The 26,760-nt window shown below is 50.2% G+C and overlaps 1 protein-coding gene across 1 annotated transcript in view; it reads left to right on the top strand.

The window, feature by feature from the left end:
• The window catches only part of LOC311117250 (ankyrin-3-like), a gene marked incomplete at both ends in the record, with an annotated part of 141,938 nt that overhangs the window by 71,639 nt on the left and 43,539 nt on the right, over positions 1-26,760 (top strand). The window contains 9 exons of the mRNA XM_084192221.1: positions 5,563-5,791; positions 12,056-12,181; positions 13,086-13,211; positions 13,597-13,623; positions 15,334-15,421; positions 16,572-22,729; positions 23,534-25,207; positions 25,302-26,219; positions 26,280-26,397. Coding sequence (XP_084048347.1) covers positions 5,563-5,791; positions 12,056-12,181; positions 13,086-13,211; positions 13,597-13,623; positions 15,334-15,421; positions 16,572-22,729; positions 23,534-25,207; positions 25,302-26,219; positions 26,280-26,397 — 9,464 coding nt within the window. The remainder of the gene's footprint in view (positions 1-5,562; positions 5,792-12,055; positions 12,182-13,085; positions 13,212-13,596; positions 13,624-15,333; positions 15,422-16,571; positions 22,730-23,533; positions 25,208-25,301; positions 26,220-26,279; positions 26,398-26,760) is intronic.

A 26,760-nucleotide genomic window follows, 5' to 3' on the forward strand; every position in this document is an offset into this window, starting at 1 on the left:
CGTAAAATACTCCCAAACCGAACTGCGCACGAACAATAGTGCGACGGTAAAACAAAGAGAGTCTAGCAAACAGCACTGCACCAAACGACAGGAAAACAATTACACACAACACATGACAAACAAATGGAACAATATATAGGGTACCTAATCACACTAACAGGGAACAGGTGCACAACAATTAGACAAAACCAAACGAACATCGAAAACATCCAACGGTGGCAGCTAGTACTCCGGAGACGACGACCGCCGAAGCCTGCCCGAGCAAGGAGGAGGAGCAGCCTCGGCCGAAACCGTGACAGTACCCCCCCCCCCCTTGACGCGCGGCCGTGCGCCGTGCGCCGACCCCGGCCTCGGGGACGACCAGGAGGACGCGGAGCAGGGCGCACAGGGTGCCCCCGGTGGAACTCCGACAGGAGAGATGGGTCTAGGATGTCCCTCCGCGGCACCCAACACCGTTCCTCCGGGCCGTACCCCTCCCACTCCACTAGATACTGGAGACCCCCCATCCGACGTCTCGAGTCCAAGATGGACCGAATGGTGTATGCCGGAGCCCCCTCGATGTCCAGTGGGGGCGGAGGAGTCTCCCGTATCTCATTGTCCTGGAGTGGACCAGCTACCACCGGCCTGAGAAGAGACACATGGAACGAGGGGTTAATATTCTTATAATCAATAGGCAGTTTTAACTTATAACACACCTCGTTCAATCTTCTCAGGACTTTAAAAGGCCCCACAAACCGCCGACCCAGCTTCCGGCAGGGCAGGCGGAGGGGCAGGTTTCTGGTCGAGAGCCAGACTCGATCTCCAGGTGCGTACACCGGCCCCTCACTGCGGTGGAGATCAGCGCTCGCCTTGTGTCGACGGATGGCCCGCTGCAGATGGACGTGTGCAGCGTTCCACGTCTCCTCCGAGCGCCTCACCCACTCATCCACCGCAGGGGCCTCGATCTGGCTCTGCTGCCATGGTGCCAGAACCGGCTGGTACCCTAATACACATTGGAAGGGGGTTAGGTTGGTGGAGGAGTGGCGGAGAGAGTTTTGGGCCATCTCCGCCCAGGGAATATACCTAGCCCACTCCTCCGGCCGGTCCTGGCAATACGACCTCAGAAACCTACCCACATCCTGGTTAACTCGTTTGACCTGCCCATTGCTCTCCGGGTGGTACCCCGAGGTAAGGCTCACCGAGACCCCCAAACGCTCCATGAACGCTCTCCAGACTCGGGAGGTAAACTGGGGGCCTCGATCAGACACTATATCCTCGGGTACCCCGTAATGCCGGAAGAAGTGGGTAAATAGTGCCTCAGCGGTCTGTAGGGCAGTAGGAAGACCCGACATTGGGAGGAGGCGACAGGCCTTAGAGAACCGGTCCACAACGACCAGGATGGTGGTATTCCCCTGAGAAGGGGGAAGGTCTGTCACAAAATCCACCGAGAGGTGGGACCAGGGTCGTTGTGGAACGGGCAGGGGTTGTAACTTACCCCTGGGCAAATGTCTGGGCGCCTTACACTGGGCGCACACCGAGCAGGAGGAGACATAAACCCTCACATCCCTGGCTAACGTTGGCCACCAGTACTTAGTACTAAGACAATGCACTGTCCGGCCAATACCTGGATGTCCAGAGGAGGGTGACGTGTGAGCCCAGTAAATGAGTCGATCCCGAACCTCGAGCGGAACGTACTCCCGACCCACAGGACACTGTGGAGGGCTAGGGTCGGCACGCAATGCCCGCTCGATTTCAGCATCGACCTCCCACACAACCGGTGCCACTAGACAAGACGCCGGTAGTATGGGGGTAGGCTCAACGGACCTCTCCTCTGTGTCATTCCGCCGGGACAGAGCGTCTGCCTTCCTGTTCTGGGACCCAGGGATGTACGTGATTTTAAATACGAACCTGGCTAGAAACATGTTCCAACGAGCCTGGCGAGGGTTCAGTCTCCTAGCTGCCCGGATGTACTCCAGGTTCCGATGGTCAGTCAAAATGAGGAAAGGGTGTTGAGCCCCCTCAAGCCAATGCCTCCACACCTTAAGGGCCTGTACCACAGCTAACAGCTCTCTGTCCCCCACGTCATAATTTCGCTCCGCCGGGCTGAGCTTCTTAGAGTAAAAAGCACAGGGGCGGAGTTTAGGTGGCGTGCCAGACCGTTGAGAGAGAACGGCCCCTATACCGGCCTCAGACGCGTCCACCTCAACCTGAAAGGGTAAGGCGGGATCCGGATGCGCCAGCACCGGAGCCGAAGTAAACAGGTCCTTCAGTCTCCCAAAAGCCCTGTCCGCCTCAGCCGACCACTGCAGGCGCACCGGACCCCCTTTCAGCAGAGACGTTATGGGAGCTGCCACCTGTCCAAAACCCCGGATAAACCTCCGGTAGTAATTCGCAAAGCCCAAGAACTGATGCACCTCTTTAACAGTGGTTGGGGTTTGCCAATTACGCACGGCTGACACACGGTCCACCTCCATCTTCACCCCTGACGCGGACAACCGATAACCCAAAAAGGAGACCGACTCCTGGAAAAACAGACATTTCTCTGCCTTGACATACAGGTCGTGCTCCAACAGCCTCCTCAATACACGACGCACCAGGGCTACATGCTCGGCTCGGGTAGATGAGTACACTAGAATGTCATCAATGTACACGACCACCCCTTGCCCCTGCATATCTCGGAAGATCTCATCCACGAAGGATTGGAAGACTGAAGGAGCATTCATCAACCCGTATGGCATGACGAGATATTCGTAATGACCCGAAGTGGTACTAAATGCTGTTTTCCATTCGTCGCCCTCCCTAATGCGCACCAAATTATACGCGCTCCTGAGATCCAGTTTTTGTGAAAAACCGCGCTCCGTGCAATGACTCCGTCATGGTCGCAATCAGAGGGAGTGGATAACTGTATCTCACAGTAATCTGATTGATACCACGGTAATCAATGCACGGGCGCAACCCTCCATCTTTTTTCTTCACAAAAAAGAAGCTAGAGGACGCAGGGGAAGTGGAGGGCCGTATGTACCCCTGTCTCAAAGATTCGGCTATGTAAGTCTCCATAGCCTTTCTCTCCTCTTGAGACAAAGGATACACGTGGCTCCGTGGGAGCGCTGCTCCTGCCTGGAGGTCTATCGCACAATCCCCCTGTCTATGAGGCGGCAACCGCGTCGCCCTCGCCTTACTGAACACCAGTGCCAAATCCCCATATTCAGGTGGAATGTGCAATGCGGGCACTTGGTTTGGACTTTCCACCGAGGTCGCCCCCACGGAAACACCCAGACATCGCCCCTCACACTGAGCAGACCACTCCTTAAGAGCTCTCTGTTGCCACGAAATGGCAGGGTTATGGGTACTTAACCAGGGAATTCCCAGCACCACCGGGTACGCAGGGGAGTCGATCAGATATAGCTGAATAGTCTCCTCATGACGCCCCTGCGCACACATCCTAAGTGGCGCTGTGATCTCCCTAATCAACCCCGACCCCAACGGGCGGCTATCTAACGCATGAACGGGAAAAGGATCGTCGACAGGCAGGAGGGGAATCCCTAACTCTAAACAAAACTTCCGGTCAACAAAATTCCCAGCTGCGCCTGAATCTACTAGCGCCTTATGCTGGGAATGAGGTGCAACCTGTGGAAAACTAACAGGTATACAAAAGTGCACAACAGAGAGCTCTGGGTAAGTGGGGCGTCTACTCACCTGGGAGGTCTCCCCAGTGCGTGGTCTGTCGTCCCCTCCTCCTGGAGACCCTCCCCAGCACCTGGCCGCAGTGTGCCCTCTACGGCCGCAGTTGGTGCAGGGGACAGCCCCCCTCGGGCTCCTTCTCCTCCTTTCTCTAGCGCCAGCACCCCCGAGCTCCATGGGACTTGGCTCGAAGGTGCTGGAGGATGGAATGGACGGCCCCCACTCGGACCGTCCACGGGTGGCCAGCAGGGTGTCCAGACGGATGGACATGTCGACCAACTGGTCGAAGGTGAAATTGGTGTCCCTGCAGGCCAACTCACGTTGAACGTCCTCCCGTAGGCTACATCGAAAATGATCGATGAGGGCCCGTTCATTCCACCCTGCATCTGCCGCTAGAGTCCGGAACTCCAATGCGAACGCCTGTGCGCTCCTCTTCCCCTGTCGGAGGTAGAACAGACGCTCCCCCGCCACTTTGCCCTCTGGTGGATGGTCGAACACGGCCTTGAAGCGACGGGAGAACTCCGCGTAGGAGATGGTGCTGGCGTCTATCCTCCTCCACTCGGCGTTGGCCCATTCCAATGCCTTGCCCGTGAGACAGGAGATGAGGGCGGAAACGCTCTCGTGTCCCGAGGGCACCGGGTGTACAGTGGCCAGGTAGAGCTCCACCTGCAGGAGGAACCCCTGACACCCGGCAGCTGTACCGTCATACGCCCTCGGGAGTGAGAGCCGAATCCCACTGGGTTCCGGGCCTGGGACGGGCGGACCGACCGATGGTGGTGGTAAGGTAGGTGGGGGTGTGGGTACCCCTCTGGACTCCAAACGGTGCAGGGTGTTGATGACGTCCTGCAGGGCATTCCCCAGTTGTCGGATCTGGTCATCCTGGCCGCGGACGTGCTCCTCAAGCGACCCAGGTGCTGCTGCTCCTGCTGATTCCATATTAAGGTGTGTAATTCTGTCACGAACTCTGATGCGGATGTGGTGCGAATCAATAGCAGGACACAGGAGCTCAGTTAATCCAGACTTTACTAGAAAATCCAAAAAATCATAACACGGGTAAAACAACCCGGAGGCGAAACATACGCCACAGTGCGTAAAATACTCCCAAACCGAACTGCGCACGAACAATAGTGCGACGGTAAAACAAAGAGAGTCTAGCAAACAGCACTGCACCAAACGACAGGAAAACAATTACACACAACACATGACAAACAAATGGAACAATATATAGGGTACCTAATCACACTAACAGGGAACAGGTGCACAACAATTAGACAAAACCAAACGAACATCGAAAACATCCAACGGTGGCAGCTAGTACTCCGGAGACGACGACCGCCGAAGCCTGCCCGAGCAAGGAGGAGGAGCAGCCTCGGCCGAAACCGTGACACTGCGAGCCAGGCCTAATCGCCCAACATCAGTGCCCAACCTCACTAATGCTCTTGTGGCTGAATGGAAGCAAGTCCCTGCAGCAATGTTCCAACATCTAGTGGAAAGCCTTCCCAGAAGAGTGGAGGCTGTTATAGCAGCAAAGGGGAGACCAACTCCATATTAATGGCCATGATTTTGGAATGAGATGTTGGACAAGCTGGTGTATTTTCACTGTTATTACCTCCCTTACTTTCTGTCTTCCTGTTTTCTTTCCTCCTCTACTCTGTCCTCCTGTATCTGTCCTCTGTCCTGTGTGTGTTTCTAACCTGTATCTGTCCTCTGTCCTGTGTGTGTTTCTAACCTGTATCTGTCCTCTGTCCTGTGTGTGTTTCTAACCTGTATCTGTCCTCTGTCCTGTGTGTGTTTCTAACCTGTATCTGTCCTCTGTCCTGTGTGTGTTTCTAACCTGTCTCTGTCCTCTGTCCTGTGTGTGTTTCTAACCTGTCTCTGTCCTCTGTCCTGTGTGTGTTTCAGGTTCTGGCTAGCTGACTGCCACCAGATCCCAGAGACAGTAGGCCTGGCCAGTCAGCTGTACAGAGAGCTCATCTGTGTTCCTTACATGGCCAAGTTCGTGGTGTTCGCCAAGATGAACGACCCTATGGAGTCCCACCTGCGCTGCTTCTGTATGACAGACGACAAGGTGGACAAAACCCTGGAACAGCAGGAGAATTTTGAGGAGGTGGCCAGGAGCAAAGACATTGAGGTGGGTTTCAGCTCAATGGGTGTATCTTGTGTTGACAATTTCGATTCCTTTTGGAAACAAAACACGTTTTATAAGGAGGATGGGATCCACCCAAATAATATGAGTTCCTGGATCCTTTCACAGCATTATAAGGCTGCGTTGAGACAATGACTTATCAATGACCCAAGCCCAGCTCAGTTAATCACTACCATTGTGACGCAGAGTTGTCATAATGCTTTAGCAAATGTACATTATACCAGGGGCATTGGTAGACACAATGTAAGTAACCTAATGTATGTCCCTCTAACTGCCATGAATGCCTCTGCTGATCCTACAGCAATTGTATGCAGCAATCATGTGTCTATGAACCAGATTTATGCTGTTAGCACTGAGGCGGTGTGCCCGAGGAGGAAGTCCACTGTGTGCAGCTCACCCTGCACTAACATAAAGAACATGAGCACATCTACTGCTGCTAAGCTTCCCAGTAAAGCAATAAAAACAAGCAAGCTTCCCAGAAAAGTGCTAAAAATAGCCCACATTAACATATGTAGCTTAAGAAACAAGGTTCATGAAATTCATAATTTGCTAGTAACAGATGACATTCATATTCTGACAATCTCTGAAACTCACTTAGATAATACATTTGAGGATACAGTGGTAGCAGTACAAGGTTATAACATTTACAGAAAATATAGAAATGCCAATGGTGGAGGTGTTGCTGTTTATTTAAATATTGACTGGCTTTCATCAGGCTGCCCACTCAAGAGAAAGTTTCAAACTGTAACCAATGCCTGCAACCTGGTTCAGGTTATCAATCAACCTACCAGGGTAGTTATAAACAGTACAGGAATGAAATCATCAACATGTATTGATCATATCTTTACTAATGCTGTAGAAATGTGCTTGAAAGCAGTAACCAGATCCATCGGATGTAGTGATCACAATAGAGTAGCCATATCTAGGAAAACCAAAGTTCCAAAGGCTGGGCCTAATATAGTGTATAAGAGGTCAAACAATACGTTTTGTAGTGATTCCTATGTTGTTGATGTAAAGAATATTTGTTGGTTTGTGGTGTGTAATGAGGAGCAAACAGACACTGCACTTGACACATTTATGACATTGCTTATTCCAGTTACTAATAAGCATGCACCCATTAAGAAAATGACTACAAAAACTGTTAAATCCCGGTGGATTGATGAGGAATTGAAAAATGGCTTGGTTGAGAGGGATGAGGCAAAAGGAAAGGCAAATAGGTCTGGCTGCACAACCGATTGGCAAACGTATTGCAAATTGAGAAATCATGTGACTAAACTGAATAAAAAGAAGAAGAAACTACACTATGAAACAAAGATAAATGACATAAAGAATGATAGTAAAAAGCTTTGGAGCACCTTCAATGACATTTTGGGCAAAAAGGCAAACTCAGCTCCATCATTCATTGAATCAGATGGCTCATTCATCACAAAACCCACTGATATTGCCAACTACTAATTATTTTTTAATTGGCAAGATTAGCAAACTTAGGTATGACATGCCAGCAACCAACGCTGACACTACACATCCAAGTTTATCTGACCAAATTATGAAAGACAAGAATTGTAATTTTGAATTCCGTAAAGTGAGTGTGGAAGAGGTGAACAAATTATTGTTGTCTATTAACAATGACAAGCCACCGGGGTCTGACAACTTGGATGGAAAATTACTGAGGATAATAGCGGACGATATTGCCACTCCTATTTGCCATATCTTCAATTTAAGCCTACTAGAAAGTGTGTGCCCTCAGGCCTGGAGGGAAGCAAAAGTCATTCCGCTACCTAAGAATAGTAAAGCCCCCTTAACTGGCTCAAATAGCCGACCAATCAGCCTGTTACCAACCCTTAGTAAACTATTGGAAAAAATGGTGTTTGACCAGATACAATGCTATTTTACAGTAAACAAATTGACAATAGACTTTCAGCATGCTTACAGAGAAGGACATTCAATAAGCACAGCACTTACACAAATGACTGATGATTGGCTGAGAGAAATTGATGATAAAAAGATTGTGGGGGCTGTTTTGTTAGACTTCAGTGCGGATTTTGACATTATCGATCATAGTCTGCTGCTGGAAAAACGTATGTGTTATGGCTTTACACCCCCTGCTATATTGTGGATACAGAGTTACCTGTCTAACAGAACACAGAGGGTGTTCTTTAATGAAGCCTCTCCAAGCCTCTCCAACATAATCCAGGTAGAATCAGGAATTCCCCAGGGCAGCTGTCTAGGCCCCTTACTTTTTTCAATCTTTACTAACAACATGCCACTGGCTTTGATTTAAAGCCAGTGTGTCTATGTATGCGGATGACTCAACACTATACATGTCAGCTGCTACAGCGACTGAAATGACTGCAACACTTAACAAAGAGCTGCAGTTAGTTTCAGAATGGGTGGCAAGGAATAAGTTATTTTCAAAAAGTAAAAGCATTTTATTTGGGACAAATCATTCACTAAACCCTAAACCTCAACTAAATCTTGTAATGAATAATGTGGAAATTGAGAAAGTTAAGGTGACTAAACTGCTTGGAGTAACCCTGGATTGTAAACTGTCATGGTCAAAACATATTGATGCAACAGTAGCTAAGATGGGGAGAAGTCTGTCTATAATAAAGTGCTGCTCTGCCTTCTTAACAACACTATCAACAAGGCAGGTCCTACAGGCCGTAGTTTTGTCGCACCTGGACTACTGTTCAGTCGTGTGGTCAGGTGCCACAAAGAGGGACTTAGGAAAATTGCAATTGGCTCAGAACAGGGCAGCACGGCTGGCCCTTGGATGTACACAGAGAGCTAATATTAATAATATGCATGTCAATCTCTCCTGGCTCAAAGTGGAGGAGAGATTGACTTCATCACTACTTGTATTTGTGAGAGGTATTAACATGTTGAATGCACCAAGCTGTCTGTTTAAACTACTGGCACACAGCTCAGACACCCATGCATACCCCACAAGACATGCCACCAGAGGTCTCTTCACAGTCCCCAAGTCCAGAACAGACTATGGGAGGCGCACAGTACTACATAGAGCCATGACTACATGGAACTCTATTCCACATCAGGTAACTCAGTCAAGCAGTAAAATCAGATAAAAAAAACAGATAAAACTACACTTTATGGAACAGCGCGGACTGTGAAGAGACACACACACACACAGGTACAGACACATGCACACACACACATTATAACATACGCACTATACACACACGTACACATGGATTTTGTGTTGTAGATACAGTGGGGAAAAAAAGTATTTAGTCAGCCACCAATTGTGCAAGTTCTCCCACTTAAAAAGATGAGAGAGGCCTGTAATTTTCATCATAGGTACACGTCAACAATGACAGACAAATTGAGATTTTTTTTCTCCAGAAAATCACATTGTAGGATTTTTAATTAATTTATTTGCAAATGATGGTGGAAAATAAGTATTTGGTCACCTACAAACAAGCAAGATTTCTGGCTCTCACAGACCTGTAACTTCTTCTTTAAGAGGCTCCTCTGTCCTCCACTCGTTACCTGTATTAATGCCACCTGTTTGAACTTGTTATCAGTATAAAAGACACCTGTCCACAACCTCAAACAGTCACACTCCAAACTCCACTATGGCCAATACCAAAGAGCTGTCAAAGGACACCAGAAACAAAATTGTAGACCTGCACCAGGCTGGGAAGATTGAATCTGCAATAGGTAAGCAGCTTGGTTTGAAGAAATGAACTGTGGGAGCAATTATTAGGAAATGGAAGACATACAAGACCACTGATAATCTCCCTCGATCTTGGGCTCCATGCAAGATCTCACCCCGTGGGGTCAAAATGATCACAAGAACGGTGAGCAAAAATCCCAGAACCACACGGGGGGACCTAGTGAATTACCTGCAGAGAGCTGGGACCAAAGTAACAAAGCCTACCATCAGTAACACACTACGCCGCCAGGGACTTAAATCCTGCAGTGCCAGACGTGTCCCCCTGCTTAAGCCACTACATGTCCGGCCCGTCTGAAATTTGCTAGAATGCATTTGGATGATCCAGAAGAGGATTGGGAGAATGTCATATGGTCAGATGAAACCAAAATATAACTTTTTGGTAAAAACTCAACTCGTCGTGTTTGGAGGACAAAGAATGCTGAGTTGCATCCAAAGAACACCATACCTACTGTGAAGCATGGGTGTGGACACATCATGCTTTGGGGCTGTTTTTCTGCAAAGGGACCAGGACGACTGATCCGTGTAAAGGAAAGAATGAATGGGGCAATGTATCATGAGATTTTGAGTGAAAACCTCCTTCCATCAGCAAGGGCATTGAAGATGAAACGTGGCTGGGTCTTTCAGCATGACAATGATCCCAAACACACCGCCCGGGCAACGAAGGAGTGGCTTCGTAAGAAGCATTTCAAGGTCCTGGAGTGGCCTAGCCAGTCTCCAGATCTCAACCCCATAGACAATCTTTGGTGGGAGTTGAAAGTCCGTGTTGCCCAGCGACAGCCCCAAAACATCACTGCTCTTGAAGAGATCTGCATGGAGGAATGGGCCAAAATACCAGCAACAGTGTGTGAAAACCTTGTGAAGACTTACAGAAAACGTTTGACCTGTGTCATTGCCAACAAAGGGTATATAACAAAATATTGAGAAACTTTTGTTATTGACCAAATACTTATTTTCCACCATAATTTGCAAATAAATTCATTAAAAATCCTACAAAGTGATTTTCTGGATTTTCTTTTCTCATTTTGTCTGTCATAGTTTATGTGTACCTATGATGAAAATTACAGGCCTCTCTCATCTTTTTAAGTGGGAGAACTTGCACAATTGGTGGCTGACTAAATACTTTTTTTCCCCACTGTATGTGGTAGTGGTAGAGTAGGGGCCTGAGGGCACACAGTGTGTTGTGAAATCTGTGAATGTATTGTCATGTTTTTTAAATTGTATAACTGCCTTAATTCTGCTGGACCCCAGGAAGAGTAGCTGCTGCCTTGGCAGGAACTAATGGGGATCCATAATAAACCCCAGGAAGAGTAGCTGCTGCCTTGACAGGAACTAATGGGGATCCATAATAAATCCCAGGAAGAGTAGCTGCTGCCTTGGCAGGAACTAATGGGGATCCATAATAAATCCCAGGAAGAGTAGCTGCTGCCTTGGCAGGAACTAATGGGGATCCATAATAAACCCCAGGAAGAGTAGCTGCTGCCTTGGCAGGAACTAATGGGGATCCATAATAAATCCCAGGAAGAGTAGCTGCTGCCTTGGCAGGAACTAATGGGGATCCATAATAAACCCCAGGAAGAGTAGCTGCTGCCTTGACAGGAACTAATGGGGATCCATAATAAACCCCAGGAAGAGTAGCTGCTGCCTTGACAGGAACTAATGGGGATCCATAATAAACCCCAGGAAGAGTAGCTGCTGCCTTGGCAGGAACTAATGGGGATCCATAATAAATCCCAGGAAGAGTAGCTGCTGCCTTGGCAGGAACTAATGGGGATCCATAATAAACCCCAGGAAGAGTAGCTGCTGCCTTGACAGGAACTAATGGGGATCCATAATAAACCCCAGGAAGAGTAGCTGCTGCCTTGGCAGGAACTAATGGGGATCCATAACAAACCCCAGGAAGAGTAGCTGCTGCCTTGGCAGGAACTAATGGGGATCCATAACAAACCCCAGGAAGAGTAGCTGCTGCCTTGGCAGGAACTAATGGGGATCCATAATAAACCCCAGGAAGAGTAGCTGCTGCCTTGGCAGGAACTAATGGGGATCCATAATAAACCCCAGGAAGAGTAGCTGCTGCCTTGGCAGGAACTAATGGGGATCCATAATAAACCCCAGGAAGAGTAGCTGCTGCCTTGGCAGGAACTAATGGGGATCCATAATAAACCCCAGGAAGAGTAGCTGCTGCCTTGGCAGGAACTAATGGGGATCCATAATAAACCCCAGGAAGAGTAGCTGCTGCCTTGGCAGGAACTAATGGGGATCCATAATAAACCCCAGGAAGAGTAGCTGCTGCCTTGGCAGGAACTAATGGGGATCCATAACAAACCCCAGGAAGAGTAGCTGCTGCCTTGGCAGGAACTAATGGGGATCCATAATAAATACAAATACAAATATAAATACCTGCTGATTTCACTTCCTATGTACATCTCCTGCTCTCATTCGTCACAATGCTCTGGAATTCATTCCGACACGATACATGATTCTAGAATGACTTGAATACTGTATGGTTAGACCAAGCTGTGTGATCAGGATGTAATTGTGCTGTTGTCTCCTAGGTTCTGGAGGGGAGGCCCATCTATGTGGACTGCTATGGTAACTTAGCTCCTCTGACCAAGGCTGGACAGCTACTGGTGCTCAACTTCTACGCATTCAAAGAGAACCGGCTTCCTTTCTGTGTGAAGGTACATATACTATACTACTGTCTGGTTGTCCTCCACCGACTCATGGCCTGGGTAGTGATGGAACCAGGACTGACTCATGGCCTGGGTAGTGATGGAACCAGGACTGACTCATGGCCTGGGTAGTGATGGAACCAGGACTGACTCATGGCCTGGGTAGTGATGGAACCAGGACTGACTCATGGCCTGGGTAGTGATGGAACCAGGACTGATAGGAACAAACAGCTTTAGAACAAGGCCTGGAGGCCACATCCTAGTTCCATCCTGCCTGCCAGCTCATCTGATTGATCTGTCACTGGCTTCCATCCTAGTTCCATCCTGCCTGCCAGCTCATCTGATTGATCTGTCACTGGCTTCCTGAACTCTGCTGCAGCAACATGGCTCTCCTCCCCCATCCTAGTTCCATCCTGCCTGCCAGCTCATCTGATTGATCTGTCACTGGCTTCCTGAACTCTGCTGCAGCAACATGGCTCTCCTCCCCCATCCTAGTTCCATCCTGCCTGCCAGCTCATCTGATTGATCTGTCACTGGCTTCCTGAACTCTGCTGCAGCAACATGGCTCTCCTCCCCCATCCTAGTTCCATCCTGCCTGCCAGCTCATCTGATTGATCTGTCACTGGCTTCCTGAACTCTGCTGCAGCAACATGGCTCTCCTTCCCTGTGGATCCTGTGACCCCTTCCAACAGGTCCATACTGACCCTGTCTATGGCTACTGAACTGGATCACTGGGTTTAATGAGTACTCGCCCTTCATGAGTTCATTTGACCCTCAGGAACTCTTAGGATAGAGGCTTCCTGACATCACAGTAGTAGAGTTGATAGCATGGAATCTATAGCATCAAGAACCATAAACTGTGTGCATTCTTTCATGTAGTGAATATCACCTAAACGCTTTGGTTACTCTCTAGGTCAGAGACAACAGCCAGGAGCCGTGTGGCCGTCTGACGTTCCTGAAGGAGACCACTAAGACCAGTAAGGGTCTCCCCCAGACGGCCGTGTGTAACCTGAACATCACCCTACCTGCGCTGAAGAAGGTGAGCGCTCAGCTGTTGTCATGGCTGTGTTCCATATCATCCCATGCTCATTCAGAGGGGATAGAGCAGGATGCTAGAGGCAAAGGGCTTCCTGAGTCTGTCTTTTATCTGTTTTCAGCTTCATAGTGCTTCATAGTGGTTATCTTTGGCTGTTTCCTAGCCAACCAAATCTCCCATCTGATTTGGGACTTTCTGCTTTGGTGCCTTTCTCTTTCCAACTGGCTGACTGTGGTTGTTGCCGTGGTTTCTGTTAGATTCTCAATGCTTTTTTCTGTGTTTTTATTTGCTGGCTTCTCTAACTGTTTCTGTCAATCACTCCTTTTCACATCCTGTCCATTCCCCTCCTTATTCCACCTGTTTCTGCAATGCATCTTGGGAACCCAAGGAAATGGAGTCAGACCCAGATGAAGAGGTAATATACAGTACCCTGGTGACCTTTACCCCGTCCCTCCATGGCTCTGTCCTTCTCTGGTGACCTTTACCCCGTCCCTCCATGGCTCTGTGCTGTTCAATAAGGCTCTGCTCTGTGCCGGTCTATACAGCACTGCTCTGTGTGTCCTCTGTCCTCTGTGTGTCCTCTGTCCTCTGTTCTGTCCTCTGCTGCCATATGATCATCTGGCTTTGCTTCTGTTAAGCATCTATACACTGCATGATGGAAACCCTGGGCTCTACCTCTACCCATCCATCCATGTCCCCTGATCTGTCCCCTTTAGGAAAACACTCTTAAGTTCACCATGCAGAGCTGTTGCTGATTTACTTCTTAGATTGTAATATGAACAATTTTCTAGATGACGAATTAGCCAAATTGATTTCCTTTACATATGTTGTTAATAGGCTAGCGTTAAGGATTTACAGTGTTTTGTTAACGTAACAATGTTGAAGTAACTCTGGCCAGTTTAGTTATCACAGTTACTATAAGAGACAAGTTAATAACCCCCCCAGGGATAGCGGGAACCAACCCACCCAGGGATAGCGGGAACCAACCCACCCAGGGATAGCGGGAACCAACTCACCCAGGGATAGCGGGAACCAACCCACCCAGGGATAGCGGGAACCAACCCACCCAGGGATAGCGGGAACCAACCCACCCAGGGATAGCGGGAACCAACCCACCCAGGGATAGCGGGAACCAACCCACCCAGGGATAGCGGGAACCAACCCACCCAGGGATAGCGGGAACCAACCCACCCAGGGATAGCTAAACCCACCCAGGGATAGCGGGAACCAACCCACCCAGGGATAGCGGGAACCAACCCACCCAGGGATAGCGGGAACCAACCCACCCAGGGATAGCGGGAACCAACCCACCCAGGGATAGCGGGAACCAACCCACCCAGGGATAGCGGGAACCAACCCACCCAGGGATAGCGGGAACCAACCCACCCAGGGATAGCGGGAACCAACCCCCCCAGGGATAGCGGGAACCAACCCCCCCAGGGATAGCGGGAACCAACCCACCCAGGGATAGCGGGAACCAACCCACCCAGGGATAGCGGGAACCAACCCCCCCAGGGATAGTGGGAACCAACCCACCCAGGGATAGCGGGAACCAACCCACCCAGGGATAGCGGGAACCAACCCACCCAGGGATAGCTAAACCCACCCAGGGATAGCGGGAACCAACCCACCCAGGGATAGCGGGAACCAACCCACCCAGGGATAGCGGGAACCAACCCACCCAGGGATAGCGGGAACCAACCCACCCAGGGATAGCGGGAACCAACCCACCCAGGGATAGCGGGAACCAACCCACCCAGGGATAGCGGGAACCAACCCACCCAGGGATAGCGGGAACCAACCCACCCAGGGATAGCGGGAACCAACCCACCCAGGGATAGCGGGAACCATTTACTTGCGTTTAGAAACCATACATTTCAGATCCTATTGATCTGAGGAGTTCAGTAGTTAGGTGATGTCAGGTCATCAGTAGTTAGGTGATGTCAGGTCATCAGTAGTTAGGTGATGTCAGGTCATCAGTAGTTAGGTGATGTCAGGTCATCAGTAGTTAGGTGATGTCAGGTCATCAGTAGTTAGGTGATGTCAGGTCATCAGTAGTTAGGTGATGTCAGGTCATCCATCTTCTAACAGAGAGAACTGATAGGACTGTGTGTTGTTGTTGCAGACAGAAAAGCCAGAACGACGTCATACCTTTACATCTCTAGCCTTGCGTAAGCGTTACAGCTATCTCGCCGAGCCCGCCATGAGTGAGTGTGACATTTTCACTAACTTCTATAACAATAATAATAATAATATTGATTTGCATTAACATGTAACATATTGAGTGAACAACACAGATTATAGCTATTACATATTTATATGTGATATATGCATATTCTCACCTACATAACTTGTATTGTAAGTCCACATGCTTGTTTTTGACATGGTTTACTTTGCATGGTTTTGTTTCATGAGTATTTTAAGTTACTGTGCTGTGCTTGCCCACAATGTGATATATATATATATATTTATTTTTTAAAGATATTATTTTTTCACCGGCAATAAAATAACTCAAATCGCGACATACAGATTTAGCTTTGATTGACTAACATAATGATTAGCTTGTTTATTGTAGAAACCTTGCTCTTTTTGGCTTTGTGATTGCGTAGCGTCTTCGTTCTGTTGCATGGAAGGTCATTGCTGACTTTTCTCTCAGCTGCTACAGTTTCCACCGTAGTCGCTTGTCGCTAAGGCTACTCAGTCTTGCATGACATGCACAGATATCATGGAGCTAAAACCTAGAGCTGTGTTTCGCCATATATCTTGCTGTGAAACAGACAGATGGAGGCTTCTGTATAGTGTTGACCTCTGTTTTGTCAGAACACCCTAATTAGGGAATGGAAACGTGGAATTTCAGACCAAACAGATAAAAGGCACTGATGCAGATTGATCTGCTAGCCGGGGGCAGAGGAATATAGCACATCCAAAGTCTAAAGAGAGAAGTTTGATGTTATTCTGGGTTCTGTGCATTTGTCTTGTTGCCGTGTATATGTTTAGTTTGTCTTGTTGCCGTGTATATGTTTAGTTTGTCTTGTTGCCGTGTATATGTTTAGTTTGTCTTGTTGCCGTGTATATGTTTAGTTTGTCTTGGTCTTAGTGGTTGTGTTGCTGTATGTGTTTCATTGGGCTTCTTTACCATCTTACTGTGTAACGTTGTCGGAACCATGGATCATAGTGGATCATATTTCCTTTACGGCTGCATTTTTACCATCATTCCCCATTTCAACTCTTCATCAAAGCATTGTTCTTCCTCCCTTGATAATAGAAGCGTCACTGACACATTCTTTTCCTCTGGTCTCTCTGTTTTTCAACCATTTTCTGTTGATTTTCTGTTGGATTTCATTTTGCTTATTTAAGAAACAGTTGAGCGAAGCACAGCAAGAACACTGCCTGCTGGTTACGCTCACAAACCTGTCTTTTCAACAAGATCTTACCAGGCATGGTCGGCTGCGCCTCTTCCCCACACTGTCCAAGCAAGGTGTGGACTGGGCGCCCTCTCCAGCTCACCGTCCAACACACCATCTGCATCGCCACTAAAGTCTGTCTGGTTGCTCTCCTCTGCCTCTCCAATCAAATCCACCCTCGGAGCCTCACCATCACATTCAGTCAAGTCCTCTGGCGACGTAGCTTCTTCGCCTGTCAGATCCTATAGAACTATGGCCTCCCCTGTTAAGACTGTTGTACAGCAGGCCCAGTACCCTGTCCAGGTCTCTGCCAGTCTGGTGTCCTCTTCCTCTAAACCTGGAGCAGATCCTGTCTTCATTAAAGGACTATCCACCCCGTTTTCTTCCAGGACCACCCCAGCCTCTAGCACAGGGTCTGTTCCAGATAGATCAACCATGACTCAACCTAAATCTCCCAAGTCCACAGCCAACATGTACAACTCTAGATTACCCTTAAAATCAGTCCTGTCCTCATCATCCTCCTCCCCTGTCAGAACCATCGCTGGTCTGTCCTCATCCTCCTCCCCTGTCAGAACCATCGCTGGCCTGTCCTCATCCTCCTCCCCTGTCAGAACCATCGCTGGTCTGTCCTCATCCACCTCCCCTGTCAGAACCATCGCTGGCCTGTCCTCATCCTCCTCCCCTGTCAGAACCATCGCTGGCCTGTCCTCATCCTCCTCCCCTGTCAGAACCATCGCTGGCCTGTCCTCATCCTCCTCCCCTGTCAGAACCATCGCTGGCCTGTCCTCATCCTCCTCCCCTGTCAGAACCATCGCTGGCCTGTCCACTACTTCAGCTACGTCTAAGGTGAAGCCCCTCCCCTCTCTGTCCTCACCAGCCCACTCCTCAGAAGCCTCTGCTATGGTGAATGGATTAGTTTCTCCCATGAAGTACGCCTCTTCTTCTCAGTCCTCCTCCCCCTCTCCCTCCTCCCCCTGCTCCTGCCTGCTCTCTGATAGGTCTATCAGTCTGCAGGAGAGGATACAGCCCGCCCCTCCCACTGCCACGTCCAATGTTAGAGCAGCTATAAATGAGGCTGAAAGGACTTTTAACTCTTCGGGGTACGGAACACTCAAATCAGTGTCCTCCTCACGTAGATCGGACAACTCAACTTCTGTCTACGGCTCTATGAGGTCTCAAACCTCTTCCACCACCTCAGCAACATACAATACAATGACTGTACCAGTGTACTCTTTTCTCGATGTTGTGACCGAGTCCCAAGTGAAAAAAGGGCCGGGGTCGCTGAAGATGTCGCCTGCAGACTCTCGCAGGTCAAAGACGGCAGTGAAGTCCCCTCCTTACATCACCCCCCCAGGGCTCACTCTAACCCCGCCCTCCTCCCTGTCCTCCAATCAGGACATCCTGAAAGACGTGGCCGATATGAAGGAGGACCTGATCAGGATGACGGCCATCTTACAGACTGACCCCAGAACGGCCAGGAACGTTCCGTCTCAGACCCCTAAAGAGCCTAAGATGGAGGATGAGGAGCCCTTCACGATAGTAGAGAAAGTGAAGGAGGATCTAGTTAAAGTCAGTGAGATACTGACCAAGGATGTGGTGAGTGATAGTCAAGCCTGTAGAGGGAAGCCCTCTGAGGAGGAGTGGGAGGAATTCTCTAAAGATGAGTTAGAGGAAGCCCAGCAAAGTGCTGAGGAATTCTTTCACCCCCCATTTGACGCTAACACCCTCTCCTTTAGGCCCCAGTCTATGCCCAGTAAAGAGTTTAATCTAGCCCAGGTTGTTGACTACCTGGCCAATGACATAGGCGCTAGTTCTCTTTCTAAGATGGCCGAGATGAAGAGCCGATATGAGGAGGCGAAAAGGGAAGGGGAGGACAAACAGAAACTGAAGAAACTCAAGATGTCGCCGCCCCCAGGCATGCGCACCTCTGCCTCGGAGAAAGACTTATGTAAACTAGCAGAGACGTATAATGGACCTGACGCCATATTGGAGTCACCAGAGGACTTCTCTCATGAGCAGGATAAGAGTCCTCTGTCAGACAGCGGCTTTGAGACCAGGAGTGAAAAGACTCCTTCAGCCCCCCAAAGTGCAGAGAGCACAGGGCCCAAACCCCCCTTCACTGACCCCATCCCCCCCTGCATCACCGAGACTAGGACCGAGGTGGTCCATATCAGGAGCTACGAGCGCCCAGACGGACCCGGTGAGGCGCTGATGGAGGAGGCAGCCTCAGCATCGCCGGCTTGCATTGAACCAGAGGTCTCCGCCGCCTTCATCAAAGACAAAGTCAAATCATTCCAGATTAAAGTGTCTGACGACTCTGACTCTGTCGTTAGCAAGAGCATGAGGCTCAAAGAGGAGACCCACATCACCACCACGACGCGCATGGTTTACCACAAGCCGCAGCTGAAGGACGGCTCTGAGAGGATCGAAGAGACCATGTCAGTCAGAGACATCATGAAAGCATTCCAGTCCGGAAGGGACCCCTCCAAGGAACTAGCTGGACTGTTTGAGCACAAGGCTGGCCAGGACTCTGTCAAAGGGGATGAACTCACCCCTAGGTTCCTTGATAACGACACTAAAGCCAATAGAATAATGGAGGTTCACATAGAAAAAGAAGGAAACACATTCCAACCAACTGAGGTGATTATCAGGGAGACCAAGAATCATCCAGACTCTTATTTCTATAAAGGAGACAGTAGAATCCAAGAACTGCCTAATTACAACGAGGCGCAGCAGGAAGGGGAGGAGCTTACTGCTGATGACAGCCGGCCCAGCTCCGCTCAGCTCATGGCCGATGACTCCTATCACGATGACGAGCTCTCTGAACTCAGGGGAGAGTCTTACAGGTTCGCTGAGAAGATGCTCCATTCTGAGAAACTAGACATAGCCCACTCTGATACAGAGGACTCTATGGCCGACCAAACACACCGTATGACCTCAGAGTCGCATGGGGCAGAGAGCGATTACGGTGAGAAAGGGGCTGTGCCCAGGAAAGAGTTCACTTTCAAGTCATCAAAGGATACATCCTTTAAGTCAGGTAAATGTTCACATAAGGATGACCAGTTTGACAAAGTGACAGTGTTGCATTACACCGCAGAGCCAGGCAGTCCAAAACATGCCGTTTGGATGCGCTTCACCGAGGACAAGCTGGACAGGAACAGAGAGAAGCTCATCTACGAGGACCGCGTGGATCAAACTGTCAAGGAAGCGGAGGAGAAACTAAGCGAGGTCTCTCAGTTTTTCCGTGACAAAACTGAGAAACTGAACGACGAGCTGCAATCCCCGGAGAAAAAGCCTCCAAAGAGAGACCCCAGGGAGACCAGGTCTGGGCCCAGCTCCACCTGTGGTAGCCCAGAGAAAACCCAGCAGAAAGCCAAGGCAGAGGGGGAGGAGTGGGGCAAGGGAAGGGGGAACATACTGTTCAGTAGTACGACTGAGAGGAAGAGCTCTAGTCTACCCAACAGTCCAGAGAGAGCTGTTCTCTCCCGCTTCAGTGAGGAGACATCCAAACAGCAGACAAAGGTGGAGGAATGGTCTGAGCCAAGCCATGTTAAAGCCTCCACCTCTAAAGTGAGCTCTGTTAGGATGAAGTTTGAATCAGAGGCTCAGAACCAAGATAAGAGGAGTTCTCAGCTAGTACAGTCCACACCCCCAGTCAGCAGGCTGCAGGAGAGCAAACTGCCGGTGGATCAACTGTTCACTGGAGGAAAGACAACTAAAGGGTCTGAGGCCACAGAGGAAGGAAGTCCTTCTAAAAAGAGTCCAGAGAAACCCAAAGGACCTGCCTCAAATAGCAGTAAGTCAGTTGTCTCATCAGCTGCCCCAAAACAATCAGGAGACAAACGGACTAATAAGAACCTACTATACACCACAGCCCAAAAACACCTAACAGGGCAGACTGATAAAGAACCAGAGGAAACAACCCCAAGGCAGACTGATAAAGACCCAGAGGAAACAACCCCAAGGAGCCAGGAGAGGATTGGGACCCCAACGAGCCAGGAGAGGATTGGGATCAGTAAGGGTGGAAAGGGACCAGCATCACATGACACACCCAAGGAGAGAAGTGGTGAAGGTGAAAAAGCAGACGTTTCCGGAAGGGATTCTCCTTCCAGACAGGTCGCATCAAGTCCCACAACCAATAGGGTTGCTCATTCTGAACCTGTGTCTAAAGACTATGGGGATGCACCAAACAAGAATGTTAGAAAAAGGCCAGAGTCCCAGATCCCAGTCAGGTCTGTGTCTAGTCACTCAGACAGCGATCAGTCAAAGAAAGCAAAACAAGACACAGTAATTAAGCCATCTGAAAAGACATCCCAAATCCCCATACTAACTATGAACAGAATGCAGGTCAGCCCAGTAACAAGCCCTATAAAGACAGAAGAACTAACAGACACGTCTCTAGAAATATTAGATAACGCACCAAAAGATTCTAACTTGAACAATGTGCGTGACACTTGCACAAGAGAAAAACAAGAGAGATTAGCATCAGAGACAACCACCACCAGAGAAAACTTCAAAAGCATCAAAACATTACCTGTGTATGTGAGTGTCCAGGTGGGTAGGCAGGGAGAAAGAGAGGGCAGAGGAGGGGTACTGTACAAACAGAAACAGCCCTCATCGCCTCAGGCCAGTCCTGATGATGACACGCTAGAGCAGGTCTCTTTCATAGACAGCTCAGGGAAGAGTCCCCTCACCCCAGAGACCCCCAGCTCAGAGGAGGTCAGCTATGACCTCACCTCCAGAACACCAGACTCCATCCTGGGCTTCATGCCCTTCCAGCCCAGCCCTATTCCAGAGGTCTCTGAGGACTCCTCAGAGGACGAGCAGGGCCAGGACCTTTCCTTCAAGGACTTCCCACCAGAGAGACCTAATGTCACAGCAGCTGACCTTAAGAATGGAAACCACCAGGCTGGACAGACGCCTAAAGACAAAGGAGTAGCGTACATCCAGTTCCCCCCTCCGCCTCCCCTGGACTCTGAGCAGTCCAGCCCTGAGAAGAAGAAGAAGGAGGGATCATGTGGTTCCTTGGAGACGGAGATGATGGAGGTCAATCTCCAGGAAGAGCATGATAAACACTTCCTTACGGAGCCCATCATCAGAGTCCAGCCCCCCTCCCCGGTCCCCCCCGGGGCTGACGACAGTGACTCTAGTGATGATGAGTCCGTCTTCCAGCCCCTCTCCTTTAAGAAATACACCTTTAAGATCTCAGAGGGGCAGGAGCAGGAGGACAAGAGTGGGTCCAAATCCCCAAAACAGGATAAAAACAGAAACAACAAAGAGCCAGGAACTAACAGAACTAATGGAAGTAATGGAATTTACGAAGCTGGTAAAACAGTGGAGTACGACTCTGAACAGAATGGAAACGACCAGTCCATAACAGACTGTTCTATCGCCTCGACGCCAGAGTTCTCTCATGACACTGACGCTACTGAGATTGACTCCCTGGACGGGTATGACATGCAGGATGAGGATGATGGTCTGTGTGAGATGGACACTAAACCCTTCAGCCTGCCGGACAGCAGGAAGGACGTGTGGGCCTCAGACAGCATGCTCCGGTCCTGCGACCGCTCCTTCAGTCAGACCAAACTAGAGGTCATTGAAGAGGAAAAAACACCGGAGGAGGAATGCAGAAAGGCTCAAGCTAAAAGTGATCCAGTTGACATTAAAACGGATGGGGCCAGCTCTCAGGACCAGAAGGACAAAGATGGGTTTTCTGATACGTACTTTAGTTACAAGCTAGAGGAGGCGTTTGACTCTCCATTTAAAACTGTTGCTACTAAAGGTCTGGACTTTGACCCCTGGTCCAGTAAAGGAGGTGACGATGAAGTGGTTGACGCCAGGATAAAAGACGACGAGCCGAAGCCGTTTGGGCTGGCAGCAGACGACAGGTCACAGGCCACGACCCCAGACACGACCCCTGCCAGAACCCCGACCGATGATAGCACCACGCCGACTAGCGAGCCTAACCCATTTCCCTTCCATGAAGGGAAGATGTTTGAGATGACTCGCAGTGGTGCGATTGACATGAGCAAGCGGGATATTGTTGAAGAGAGACTGCAGTTTTTTCAGATTGGTGAGCATAACTCTGAAGGGACGTCAGGGGGCGTAAGGGACTGGGTCAGAAGGTCAGGTGTAATCATGTCACAGACTAGGGTAAAGGCCCCTAATGAGGCCCCTGTTTTGACAAGCCCCTGACTAGGTAGAGGCCCCTAATGAGGCCCCTCCAGAATATCAAGCCCCTGACTGGGTAGAGACCCCTAATGAGGCCCCTGTTAGACAAGCCCCTGACTAGGTAGAGGCCTCTAATGAGGCCCCTCCAGAATATCAAGCCCCTTACTGGGTAGAGACCTCTAATGAGGCCCCTCCAGAATATCAAGCCCCTTACTGGGTAGAGGCCCCTAATGAGGCCTGTGTTAGACCCTGACTGGGTAGAGGCCCCTAATGAGGCCTGTGTTATACCCTGACTGGGTAGAGGCCCCTAATGAGGCCCCTCCAGAATATCAAGCCCCTGACTATGTCTTTCAGACCACTACCTCTGGCAGTACCATTCAGAGCACCACACCAGCCCCTGGCATTCAGAGCACCACTGTCTGCTTTGACAGGTCCAATGGTGTCAAGTCAAAAGACTCTGCCTCCAATGTTGACTCTAAATTCTCCACCTTTAAAATTGACTTCAAGACACCTTCAGAAGGATTCAGACGAGTCTAGAGTCTAGAGCCTCAGCCAGTACCCACCAGACAGAGGCAGACTGGAGTAGAGAGAGACAGGCGGACCAGAGCCCAGACTATGGTTAATCTCCGCAGCAGTCCCATCTAACAGGGAACAGCAATAACAACAATAACATGCCAGAGGTATCCCCTAACCTCCATGCTAACTTCGTGCAGCCTGCTAGTATAGTATTCAGTCTGCTGTTCTCCTCAGAGCCCACACTACAGGGTGGAGGCTGCCTTCAGCAGACTAGAGGAGAACAGGGTGGAGGCTGCCTTCAGCAGACTGGAGGAGAACAGGGTGGAGGCAGCCTTCAGCAGGATAGGGGAGAACAGGGTGGAGGCAGCCTTCAGCAGGCTGGAGGAGAACAGGGTGGAGGCAGCCTTCAGCAGGCTGGAGGAGAACAGGGTGGAGGCAGCCGTCAGCAGAGTGGAGGAGAACAGGGTGGAGGCTGCCTTCAGCAGACTGGAGGAGAACAGGGTGGAGGCTGCCTTCAGCAGACTGGAGGAGAACAGGGTGGAGGCTGCCTTCAGCAGGCTGGAGGAGAACAGGGTGGAGGCAGCCGTCAGCAGAGTGGAGGAGAACAGGGTGGAGGCAGCCTTCAGCAGGCTGGAGGAGAACAGGGTGGAGGCTGCCTTCAGCAGGATAGGGGAGAACAGGGTGGAGGCTGCCTTCAGCAGGCTGGAGGAGAACAGGGTGGAGGCAGCCTTCAGCAGACTGGAGGAGAACAGGGTGGAGGCAGCCTTCAGCAGGCTGGAGGAGAACAGGGTGGAGGCAGCCTTCAGCAGGCTGGAGGAGAACAGGGTGGAGGCTGTCTTCAGCAGACTGGAGGAGAACAGGGTGGAGGCTGCCTTCAGCAGGCTGGAGGAGAACAGGGTGGAGGCAGCCTTCAGCAGACTAGAGGAGAACAGGGTGGAGGAGAACAGGGTGGAGGAGAACAGGGTGGAGGCAGCCTTCAGCAGGCTGGAGGAGAACAGGGTGGAGGCTGCCTTCAGCAGGCTGGAGGAGAACAGGGTGGAGGCAGCCTTCAGCAGGCTGGAGGAGAACAGGGTGGAGGCAGCCTTCAGCAGACTGGAGGAGAACAGGGTGGAGGCAGCCTTCAGCAGGCTGGAGGAGAACAGGGTGGAGGCAGCCTTCAGCAGGCTGGAGGAGAACAGGGTGGAGGCAGCCTTCAGCAGGCTGGAGGAGAACAGGGTGGAGGCTGCCTTCAGCAGGATAGGGGAGAACAGGGTGGAGGCTGCCTTCAGCAGGCTGGAGGAGAACAGGGTGGAGGCAGCCTTCAGCAGGCTGGAGGAGAACAGGGTGGAGGCAGCCTTCAGCAGGCTGGAGGAGAACAGGGTGGAGGCAGCCTTCAGCAGGCTGGAGGAGAACAGGGTGGAGGCAGCCTTCAGCAGGCTGGAGGAGAACAGGGTGGAGGCAGCCTTCAGCAGGCTGGAGGAGAACAGGGTGGAGGCTGCCTTCAGCAGGATAGGGGAGAACAGGGTGGAGGCTGCCTTCAGCAGGCTGGAGGAGAACAGGGTGGAGGCAGCCTTCAGCAGGCTGGAGGAGAACAGGGTGGAGGCAGCCTTCAGCAGACTAGAGGAGAACAGGGTGGAGGAGAACAGGGTGGAGGAGAACAGGGTGGATGAGAACAGGGTGGAGGCAGCCTTCAGCAGGCTGGAGGAGAACAGGGTGGAGGCTGCCTTCAGCAGGCTGGAGGAGAACAGGGTGGAGGCAGCCTTCAGCAGGCTAGGGGAGAACAGGGTGGAGGCTGCCTTCAGCAGGCTAGGGGAGAACAGGGTGGAGGCAGCCTTCAGCAGGCTAGAGGAGAACAGGGTGGAGGCTGCCTTCAGCAGGCTGGAGGAGAACAGGGTGGAGGCTGCCTTCAGCAGACTGGAGGAAAACAGGGTGGAGGCAGCCTTCAGCAGGCTGGAGGAGAACAGTCCAGGTCCATCACAACATCCAGGTCCAACACTACATCCAGGTCCAATACTACATCCAGGTCCAACACTACATCCAGGTCCAATACTACATCCAGGTCCAATACTACATCCAGATCCAACACTACATCCAGATCCAACACTACATCCAGGTCCAATACTACATCCAGGTCCAACACTACATCCAGGTCCAATACTACATCCAGGTCCAACACTACATCCAGGTCCAATACTACATCCAGGTCCAATACTACATCCAGGTCCAACACTACATCCAGGTCCAACACTACATCCAGATCCAACACTACATCCAGATCCAACACTACATCCAGATCCAACACTACATCCAGGTCCAACACTACATCCAGGTCCAACACTACATCCAGGTCCAACACTACATCCAGATTCAACACTACATCCAGGTCCAACACTACATCCAGGTCCAATACTACATCCAGGTCCAACACTACATCCAGGTCCAATACTACATCCAGGTCCAACACTACATCCAGGTCCAACACTACATCCAGGTCCAACACTACATCCAGGTCCAATACTACATCCAGGTCCAATACTACATCCAGGTCCAACACTACATCCAGGTCCATCACTACATCCAGGTCCAACACTACATCCAGGTCCAACACTACATCCAGGTCCAACACTACATCCAGGTCCAATACTACATTCAGGTCCAATACTACATCCAGGTCCAACACTACATCCAGGTCCAACACTACATCCAGGTCCAACACTACATCCAGGTCCAACACTACATCCAGGTCCAATACTACATCCAGGTCCAATACTACATTCAGGTCCAATACTACATCCAGGTCCAACACTACATCCAGGTCCAACACTACATCCAGGTCCAACACTACATCCAGGTCCAACACTACATCCAGGTCCAATACTACATCCAGGTCCAACACTACATCCAGGTCCAATACTACATCCAGGTCCAATACTACATCCAGGTCCAACACTACATCTAGGTCTGCTAGAGACGTGAGAGCAGAGGTTGAGCAGGCCGGCAGAGAGAAGAGGAGGAGATGGAGGAAGTGAGGAGCAGCAGTAGGCCGGCAGCAGGACAGGAGAAGGAATGCAGTCAGGTTGCAGGGTCCAACATGGCCCCCGTCATGGAGACCAAGCCTAGTGTGTAAAAAATGTACACTTGTTGATCTTTAGTGCATGAGCCGTTGTGATTGGCTGTGATGTGACTTAATTGTAGCTGTTATTCTGCCATTGTCGTCTCTGTGTCCTGTCCAATCAGACTTAGGCGATGTATTAACTGTCCAATCAGACTTAGGAGATGTATTAACTGTCCAATCAGACTTTCTTAACCAGACTTAGGGACATTCTTAACTGTCCAAACATCCTTAGGGACATTCTTAACTGTCCAAACATACTTAGGAACTTTCTTAACTGTCCAAACATACTTAGGGACATTCTTAACTGTCCAAACATACTTAGGGACATTCTTAACTGTCCAAACATACTTAGGGACATTCTTAACTG

The sequence above is a fragment of the Coregonus lavaretus genome, assembly GCF_964263955.1.
Source record: "Coregonus lavaretus genome assembly, contig: HAP1_SCAFFOLD_657, whole genome shotgun sequence".
NCBI classification, from domain to species: domain Eukaryota; kingdom Metazoa; phylum Chordata; class Actinopteri; order Salmoniformes; family Salmonidae; genus Coregonus; species Coregonus lavaretus.